The 10,359-nt window shown below is 50.0% G+C and overlaps 1 protein-coding gene across 1 annotated transcript; it reads right to left on the bottom strand.

The window, feature by feature from the left end:
• Positions 1–5,575: 5,575 nt before the first annotated feature.
• Positions 5,576–6,820, bottom strand: LOC149356339 (dnaJ protein homolog 1-like). Its single transcript, XM_089576314.1, has one exon. The coding sequence runs from the start codon at positions 6,818–6,820 to the stop codon at positions 5,576–5,578; it is 1,245 nt and encodes a 414-aa protein (XP_089432440.1).
• Between the last annotated feature and the right edge of the window lie 3,539 nt (positions 6,821–10,359).

Here is a 10,359-nt window from a genome sequence, read left to right as displayed (position 1 = left end):
AAAAAAATTTTAACATGTGACTCAGAAGATGTCAAAACGTCCTCTACGTCCTACTACGACTACAACGTCCTACTACAACGTCCTACTACTAAACGTCCTACTACAACAAGTCAAGACGGAGACAGAACTGAGCGCTCTGGCGGCAGTGCCGCCGGCAACAATAGAGAAGTCACCGAGCCTCCGTCGTGCGTCCGCGCTACCACGAATTTGGTAACCCTTCGTCCGGGGACAGGCGCAAATCTCGATGTCGCTACATCGCGCCGTACACTCTGTGCTGGAGAGTGAATGGCGCATCAAAAAGTTCAGCGAACTTTACCCCCCCCCCCCCCCACCCCAGACGAAGAATGTCACACCGACACTTGCTGTCAGTGTCAGATTTCAGTTCAGCCGCGGTGTCCGAAAACAGAACTACACACACACGAACACGTATGTCCGGCTGTCCAATCTGTTCACCAACACGTACGCATAGCGGTTAGTTCAATCCGCATAAACGCAGCCAGAAACCAATCTGCACATTCTAGAGTTCACCATGTCAGATCGGTGCACCAAACTGGCAGAAATAAATTCTAGCCGCCTACATCTCGAAACAGAACATTATGTTTCTGTTGAGCTTTGTCCACAAGATCGGACCATAATTCGGAATTATCCGGCACAGTGCCGGTTGCAAAGGCTGCCGCCGCTATCGGAACAGCAGAGCTCACCGGCTCCCCGCAAGCTACGACGATTTCAGCTCCTATCCCATCTGCTTTCGCCCCTTTGATCTCCACATTAGGGTTACGCCTCTCATCGGTTACCTCACGTGCAGTTTTAGATCGAGTTTCAGGTAGCGCTAGCTCTTTGTACAGCTGCCCGCCGACATTCCTTTCAAAGAAAATCATGCCGTCAAGCCTTTTTTCCTCACAGTTACCTTCATCATCTTGCTTGCTCACTTCTGGTAATGAAACATACTGTTTCTCCTCCACGCTGATACCCACAGTTTTAGATGCATTATCCAAATCCCTCAGTTCCCTAGCTTGCGCGAAATCCATTGCAGCGATCCCTGTTAGCTCACAATCTGCTCGAAAAACTTTTGCAGCTTCCGGAACTGCCTGAAGCTGTACTGGGGCCTCAGGTTTGTCTAGAACAGGTTCGTGGGAAATTTTGAAATTCTCTCCAAAGTCTGCTCGATCTGTTTCTTCATGTAGCCGCTCTCTTTATGGCTGCTCTAGCAGCGAGAGCCTTTCAGGTGCTATCAACTTGCCTACATCTTCAGGCAGATCTGCTGTCCCGGAGCATATTGTGAGCACCGGCTGGCTTCATCACTTCATCTTTGACAGCTAGTTTACCATCGCCTGCAGAGAGTGTTGCGGCTATCAGATCCTGCTTCTCCTCGTCGTCGACCCTTACTGCTACCTCCGTGTTAGCGCCAACCGGTTCTGGCACGGTGCTGAACTCTTCTTCGCGAGAAATGCACTCATGTACAGTCTTTGTCAAAAGTTTAGAGCCCAGGGGGTTCACTTCTAAGCTTTATATTGGGACTTCAGGAGCATTCGTGGAAGTCCTACCTATTGCAGGAGGGAGCACCACAAATCTTCTCACGTTCAGGAAATTTGGAGCGCTATAAATTCATTCAGAACGACACAGTGTGGCTCAAAAGAAAACCCTCTAGGCTCCAAAGTTTTGACAAAGGCTGTACCTCCTGGTTCTGCTCTATCTTTGGTATCTGGCAGGAAATTCGTCACGGGCGTGAGTAACACCCCGATGCCTTCAGCCATCCCATCTGGTATCGCACACAGGGTTAGGCCTGCTGGCTAACTGCTGCAGCTTCCACAGCTGTGGCTATCGGCGCACAGGACAGATCAGCTTCTGCAACCTGGAGAACCACATCTTCCCGTTTTATTTCATCGGAGCACTCACCCCAAGAAAGTGACTGAATAGTTTCTCCTCTTAGCGTTATTTCGGTCCCTGAATCCACACAGGCTTCAGAACTCTGCCCTTTGGTATCGAATCGATGCATTCCTTGTCCTCCACCTTGTCTGGTTGACTGATCTTATTAACAATCGTCTGCGATTGGGAACCCAGCTTATCAGGCACCAGCATCTCCACATGGGCTACTGGTCTGCACACATCTGTACTCACAGCGGGAATATTTTGTTCTCCCTTTGAGTTCGGACACTCAATCATTAAATGCCCGCATTTCATGCAGTGAAAACATTGAACTGCCACAAATAACATCTCGCTATCAGCTTTCGTTCCCTGGTTTAATGTCAACCGCATCTGTGCAAGCTTTATCTTTTCCCGTTCAATTACGAGTTTGAGATTCTCAATTTCAAGCAGCTTTTCTGCCTCCTCAATTTCCACACGTCGCATCATGCCCTCCCGATCATACCGTAAGGCAGCCATGTCCGTTTTTTGTGTTTTCATTTCTAGTACGTAAACGCTACACCGACATGGTGAATTCGGAGGAAGCCGAAAGGTCTCCTACCTCGCTGGTCGCTGTCCACTGTCATGGTGATCTCGTCCTCCTGAGTGACAACAGCAGGCTCCTTGATGCGGATGAGTGTAGCCCTGGCTCTCTCAGCAACTCGCGGACTTCAACTTGCTTCACTTGGCCGCCTCGTTCTTGCTCTGAACCTTTCGCTGTGGACGCCTGGTTCCTTTCAGCAGCTTGCTGTCTCGAACACTCGACGGCTTGTCTTCGCTGACTTGAGCCTCGCACGTCCTCTCGAAATCGACCAGTGCTCTTGAAACTTCTGGACGTCTTTTCCTCGACACAGCTTCACGTTTTCTCCTTTAGGACGAACTACTCTGTACCTTGTCCAGCGACTTGTTCCTCTCACCTTCTGTCAAATGCCTCGAGTAGAAAGAAGTTGAGATCCTGTCACGACTGCGCCAGTTTAGTTTTCCCTTTACGTGGCGACCTGAGGAAACACTTGATGATGAAATCGGGTTTCTTGATAGATTGATGTTTCGGCCCCGCAAACATTCACATTACTCGGCAGCCGGAAAAGAAGGTTAGCTATTTATTTACACATAAATAAACAAAAAGAAACGAGAAAGGAGAAAACTATTTACAGAATGACTGAACCTTTGATTAGAGGAAATCAGCCCCGCTTAACCCAGAGCTCTCAGATCTAAGCCCTCTGCCTCCGCCCTTGATGGGGAAAGCAAACAATAATCAATCACCGACACTTCTTATCAATCGATGGTTAGGGAAAGGAAAGTAAAGTTTCCGTAAACTGATCAAAGACTGGGGAAAGGATATCAGGTAACCAAATACTTGGGAAAGGAGGGGTTCCGAGCACGCATATAAGCAGCACTGGATTCACTGAATTCCGAACCTCAGCCTTCCTCTACGTTTCCTTTTCCGCGCACGTGCAAACGGGACACACGTATGCCTCGGCAACAAGCACTCAAGATTCTTTATAAAAAAAAACGAAGCTGTCGCTTAGGGGTCAAGCGCCCAGTGGCACCTACAGCCTAACCAGGAGCCTCTTCTCAGTGCCCAAAGCTCGAACGACCCATTGGCGCCGCATCGCGTACCAATCGGCCACCGTACACATACGTCCTCACAGTAAGCTATGTACATGAGCAGAGCGAATGACTGCCACGTATGGAAACGAGAAGACGCAAAAAAAAAACATGCACTGGCCACAACAATGACGATTGCAGGCATTCAAACACTGAACACTGCACAAAGCTTCGTATGGAAAGAAATATTTGGTAGGAAGGCAACATGAGACGGAACGAGCGCTCTGGCGGCGGTGCCGCCGGCAACAATAGAGCAGCCACCGAGCCTCTGTCGTGCGTCCGCAGTCTCACGAATTTGGTTACCCTTCAACCGGGGACAGGTGCACATGTCCAAGTCGCTATATCGCGTCGTACACTCTGTGCTGGAGACTGAATGGTGCATCAATAAGCTCAGCGAACGTCACAGACCCCTGGCTTTCTCTTTAGATTGTTGCGTGGTTCGGCGTATAATTTCTTCTTTAGGCTCAAGTGTTGGAGTGAGTGAGTGAAAGACATTTATTGCTCCAAAAATCCGATTTTAGCGGTGGGCCGATGTCTTCATGTCTTCGGCCTCTTCACAAGGTCGGCGCCCCTATTCCAGGGCACCGTTGAGTCTTGCTGCTTCGCAGGCGTGCTGCACCAGTAGTACCCTTTGGGCCGTGAGCTCGCTGCTGGTCAGCAGGCCCTCCCATTGTTCCGCATTCGGGTCATTTAGCTTGTGAAATGCTCTGTTACGTTCGCATTCCCATGTGATGTGATATAGCGTGGGGGTTGCTCCGCACCACGGACATGTGTCCCTGTATTGTGTAGGGAACATCTTATGTAGTATGTGTAAATTGTGGAAAGTCCCTGCTTGCAGTCTCCGCCAGCAGACCGCCTCGTGCTGTGTTAATGACGTGTGGGGTGGTGGGTATTTGAATCTCCGCCCTCTGTGGTAGTTTAATATTTCTGCATACGTTGGTTCCACCGTCATGGGGTCCTCCAGGGTTTCTGACTGCCCTGCTCGGCTCGTGATCTCGCGAACTAGGCTGTCTACCCTCGAGTTACCATCTATCCCGGTGTGTGCCGGTATCCAGAAAATCCTGTGTCTTAAGGTCTTATTTGGAAGCTTTGCTTCGAGGAGGATGCTTAGCGCTTCCTTGCTTATTTTGCCCTGTATGTAGTTCCTGCATGCTGCTTTGGAGTAAATCCCTATAGATTAATATCGGTTCTGAATAATTTTGTCCTTGGTAATGTTGTGGGACCCGGGGTAATGGCGAGCGGACAGCAGCGTGAGCGCCTTCGTTTACAACATCCACAGAGTATCTTCGAGTTCACATGACTATTGAATTAAAGTCTATCTTATTTAGGACTGAGTATTCTGTCTGCGTGTTTATCCAGCCTTCCTCTGGCATAGTTACTGCATGCAATTTAGGAGTCTGTATTTACACAGGAGGCCTTCTGAGAAATCATCGTCAAATCAATTGCCGCCTCCTCCGCCTTTAGGATTCCCTGGCATCGAATTGATGCTGCATTAACTAATCTCTCCTGCGCATCCGTGCATGCTGTGGCTGATATTCTGTTGAACGGTCCTGTCATGTCCACTTAAATTGCCTCTTCCAACCAGCCACATGTTCTAATGACGTTCGTCCTAGCCCTTCTAGCTTTCTTAAATTCGGGGTGCATATTGCTCGGAATGGGCTGCACCTCGATCTTGCTTCTGAGCTGGATTTCGAAGTTCGCAGCGTCCTCCGTAGACAAAATGCATGGGAGGCCTAGTCTATCGACTACGTCCCTTCCTGTCCTGCTTCCTGATGACCGTATCCTCTGCGATATCGATCGGCCTTCTATGATTTAGTCTGCAGTGTTCTGAATACCCATATATATTATTCTTTACATTCCTCGCTTACCTGGTTAACAAGTGGTGCTTTATATAATTTGAGTATTATGACGTCCAACTTGTTCTCCTCTTCTTCCATTTCACACATGGTGCTGTGTAAGTGATCGTACACAAAATAAAAGCCTTTATTAAGTTTAGGGATTCTGTTTCGAAAAGTCCATGCGCAAGGCCCCAGCAACATCTGCAGCCTCTCTTGTTGGTGATTAGTTAGACGGCCGGAGAGAGCACACGGTATATGACGATGAGATCGCCACGCCTCTTGGGGTATCCACGGAAACACAAGCCCAGACCCCCGATGCGTCTCACTGTTCCAGACCTCACAGGTCCTTTCAAGGGCAGTGAGATCTTGCCCGTCGTCAAGGTAGGTATGTCAATCCTCGAGCTACACCGAGCCTGCCAGGGTGTTAGATATGCGGTGTACTGGATGTCTTCCCCGTCCCTTTTGAACAGGGGGTGCTCCTTTACGCTAATCACGAAGACAATAGCCGGAGGCGAGCCCGTCGACGTCCTTTCTCCTGGGCATTGGAAGAGCAGCCTGGTCCCTGAAGGCACTCCAGGCTTCACGTTGAGCTGGACGAGCTTCTCTTCACGCCTTACGATGTGGCCGTCCGGTGCTTCGATGTTCCAAGCGATCTTCACCTTCTTCGCGCAGCCGTGCAAGACTTCCTCCAGGGTCACGAAAATTTCCCGCTCGACCACAGAAACCTGCTCCTCGCGTTGGTTGCAAATCCCGCTGGCAGAGGATCTTGTTGATCGGGGAGAGTAGGCATTCTCCGATGAGACGTTTGCAGTGTGGCTAGACGAAGGCACCGTTAAACGCGTCTGGGAACCGGAAGGTGCGCCGCCGAAGGAGGAGCTGCCGGAGTGGTAGAACATCGCGGACCCACTGCCAAAACGAAAGGTCGCCTGAAACGTTCCACAGTTGTAACCAAAGGTGTGCTGAAAGCTCTCGCCGGCTCGGAACATATGCTTAAAGGCACCTCCAGTACCGAATGTCTGCTCAAAAGTACCTCCAGGAGCGAACATCTGCTGGAATTTGCTGCCTGGCCCAAAAGTCTGCTGGAAAGTGCCGTTAGAACCGAACGCTTGCTGATAGCCGCAGGCAGGATCGCTACGTCGATGGATGTTGCTGAAGAACTCACCGGATCTCCTTTGGTGGTCCCCGCTGAAGTGTTCACTGAAGGAGAATGTCTCCGGTCTGAAGTGGCCGCCGGTGTTGGAAGAGAATCCGCTCCGGTAGCCCTCGCCGCCTGAGCTGTAGTAGGCCTCGCGCTTTCTCCGGTCAGTCAAGGCACTGTAAGCCTCGTTTATCTCCTTGAATTTCTCCTCCGCGTCAGGAGCCTTGTTCTTGTCGGGATGGTATCTGAGCGCCAGCCTCCGGAAGGCCCTCTTGATGTCCTCGTCCCCTGCGCTCCTGTCTACTCCGAGCACTTGGTAGTAGTCCTTGACCATGTTCCGCTCTCGTTCACCAGGCTCGGAGGCACGAGAGGTAAGCTGGCAGCGTGAAGAAGCCACGTCGCTTCTTCTTCATCTGCCCCCGTGCGGTCTGTCTTCGTCCTTTGTCGCGCGCCGGACTTCGTCGTCTTCTGCTCAGCTGTAGGGTCAGTCGGCTGTGCTCGGCTCAGTGCTCTTGCCAAGTACTGTGAAAACCCTCTACCGGTGTCCGGTGAGTTTTTGGCGGAGTCGCTGGGTAGTGATCCATGTACGAAGCCAGACCGCACGGGGGCGCCAGTAGAGTGTCTAAAATAATGTTGGCAATATTATAAACGGCACCTTGAGATCTAGTGCTAAAATTGCCCTGCTCTGATAGCATCTAGGTTTGTCGATCATTTCTTTTAACTGGAAAAGTACATCTTGAGTCGAGAGGTTTGAACTTAAACCAATCATCGCGTTTGGGAAGGAGCGACTTTCATCTCAATGTCTAATTTCTTTTGTATATTAGTCTTTCCATCACCATGAAGACGCACCAATTTAGCAATATTGGCCGCAAAATCTTGATAATGATCTCTATATAGGATTAAGAATAAGCATAATTCCTGCCGTCTTCCATTCCTGAAGAAGTGTTCCTACTGACCAGCATTCGTTAAAGGATTCCGTGATAGATTCCAGCTACTTTTCGTCCCAGTTAGCTAGCGTTTTGATGCTCTTCCGATCCCCACCAGGGCAGGTATCTCTCCTCCTGTGCACGAAAGCGGCACGCACCTACCAGGTTGAGATTTCCTCGTAGATTCCCTAATTGTCTGTTCCCGTGTATTCTTCCATTTCTAAACGGACACCTTCTGACTCTATGTATCCACTTTTAAGTTCTGCATTGAGGTCACTTTCGTTCCCCTTGAAGTTGTCTACAGGTTTCAACAGATTTGCTTTGTGCTGTTTTGCTCTTTCCTGGTGCATCAGTCATCTCAATATGAACCAGATATCATGAGAGCAATTCTACCATTAAAAGAGTCGCAGATGCTGTATCGAGCCACACTGCTCCGGATGCTCCGTAAGCTCTGCTTTCTTTTCTTTAGTGTCTTGTTCGGCTTCTGCCTCCTCTGCCTCTTTGTGAGACCTCTCCTCGCTTCCCACAGATGCAATCAATGCTGGAAATGGCCTTAATCTTTTTGGTTTGAGTTTCCATTTCTGAAAAAAAAAACCGTTTTCGCCCATGCGTCAAAATATTGAATTCTGTGCTCTTCCTTTCCGCCCATACACTACCTGAGTTTACCCCAATTTCTAATTCTTACTGCCTCACTCCTACTGCTGCCCTCGCTACACTCCACCGCAGTCTAGAGAATAAAGCGATCACTCTCCAAGTAATCGCAGCCGAGGAGAATTCAATGGAGAACTTGGGAAGCGCCACTGGCCAGCTTTCATGGCTTTCGTTGGAAGAAGAAAGCGAACGACAATGCAATCCCCCCGCGTGGGTATGTGCCATTTTCATATGGTGAAGAAGAAGAAGATGACGCTTGCCAATGCATGCGCGCAATCTGCGCGAGCCAAGCTCAGAAACGGGCGCAGAGCTTCCCTGGACAGAGGACTGGCGACCGGTGCCGAAAGAAGCACCATCGAAGATGTGGTCGCCCAGGTGGAAGGGCGGGAGTCGTTCTGTGGAAGACGGCGTCCGAGAGGCCGCGGACGAGGGAGTTCCGCAGGCGTCCCCTGACGAAACGGAGCTGCGACGAGAGCCCCCGTCCAGTGAGGACGAGCCCGGAACGCCCCAAACGTCCGCGCAGGGCGGCGTGTTCCAATCGATCAAAATGGACACGGTTAGCTTGTGGCGGGCCTTCGCTGTTTTCGCCATCCTGCTTGTGATCGCAGCCACGAGTTACATTGTCGACATGCGGCTTAACTTCATGGCCCGGCGTTTCTCAGCGGCCGGCCTCTCCTCATTTTGTGTCACCGCGAAGTCCGGCCTCCCATATTGAGCAGCAATGCGCCTCAAAGGCGGGCAGCAATTAAACGCGTCGTTTGCGATTCTGGCTATGTTCTAATCAAGCTGTTGCGTATTTCCTAGAGCAGATGTGAGGCAGTTTTCCAATGCGCTCTGATATGCGCGAATGAAGAGTACTCGGAGTGAAGATAACGTGCTTCACACTGGAGAAGTCTGATATTATTGTTGCTGAAACAAAAAGAGATGTGACTATCCGTCGTCGCGCGCTGGTTGCCTGAACAAATGCTGACCATATACCAAACAAATGGCCCCAGGTTGCTAGGGTCCTTATGAAACTATTTTCGCAGATTTCAGTTCTGAGCCTTTGTTTGCATAAAAGTAATAAAGCTGAAAAAAGTGTCCAGTTCATCATAGACTGAGTTGGGACATACCTGCCTTAGTTTTAGTTGTATATTTTGCTTTTACATGAATCGCTTTCTCATTGTGTGTTTAAATTTGATTTCGCTCTTGCGTTTCATGGCCGCACTTGACTGGTCCCTACCGGAAAAGCTTTGACTCGTCACCTTGAAATCTCGGAGGAAATTCGCGCCAGCTGCAGCCGTTGGTAGCAACGCGTGGAGGAAGATGTAGCCGATTGGATGAGGGTGTAAAGTGGAAGAGCGATAAACGTGATTGCGGACATATTCAGATGCAAGAAAGAAACGGCGATGCATGAAGACGCCGCAGGAAGGTACAGTGCAGCAAACGGTTAATCATTGACTAAGCCTGTTCTTGGACAGATTCCGAAGCTGAAGGGCATGCACGACGAGATTAACAGTAAAGCAAAAAAGAAGAGAGCGCCAACATCAGTCAGCGGATCCAGTAGATACAGCGAGGCGTCAAGCGGAAGAGCTCCAGCGAAGACATTAAACGGGGTGCGGAAACAGATGAAGAGCGAGAAACGCGAAGAGCGAAACGAACAGGCGAATGGTGAAGTCGCCGGAGGAACGTGCAGTCGAGGAGCGCGAACAAGAAGCTTCAGAGAGCACCGAGCAGAGGGAACGACGACTCCATTCGCAGCCAGAAGGTCCGGCGGCTTATTACGAGGGGAAATACGAGGAACGACTGCGCGAACATTTGGTTGTAACTCGAATACTGGAGGGGGCCGGGATAGCGTGGCGATAACGGCAAGGAAATGGCGCCCCAGTTGTCGTCGTCAGTAGTTGTTGGTGCGTATCTTCTCAGCTGATTGTTGATATTTCTTCATTTGTTGATTGCGCCGGTCACATATATTTCCGCGGGACAAGCAGCAAACTTGAATTCAAAGTCAGGGCACGTCCTTGTGCGTCTTAAATTTGTTACATTCTCAATTCGCGCAGTTTCTACCCAATTGTTTTGACATCGTGTTTAAACACCAAAGTAGGTTTCTGTGAGTCGGATATGGCACTCTGTGAGATGATGACCACTGACCCACCTTTATAAAATGCAAGGAAACCTGTGACAGCAATGTTTCGCTTGGCCCAATAAAATCAAGGCTTCAGAGTACCATGACCAATACCATCGATCAGCTCTGAGCTCGAGGGCGCCGCTCGAGCTCAGAGTGAACTGTTCGGCGAGGACGTTCCGTTCAGGGCGT

This window comes from Amblyomma mixtum, chromosome 3 (genome assembly GCF_055824585.1).
Source record: "Amblyomma mixtum isolate Tamu chromosome 3, ASM5582458v1, whole genome shotgun sequence".
Classification (NCBI taxonomy): domain Eukaryota; kingdom Metazoa; phylum Arthropoda; class Arachnida; order Ixodida; family Ixodidae; genus Amblyomma; species Amblyomma mixtum.
This window is presented reverse-complemented; position numbering and strand designations above follow the sequence as displayed.

Bases quoted from the DNA above. Each gene is read 5' to 3' on its own strand.
- LOC149356339 (XM_089576314.1), bottom strand. From the start codon at position 6,820: ATGGTCAAGGACTACTACCAAGTGCTCGGAGTAGACAGGAGCGCAGGG.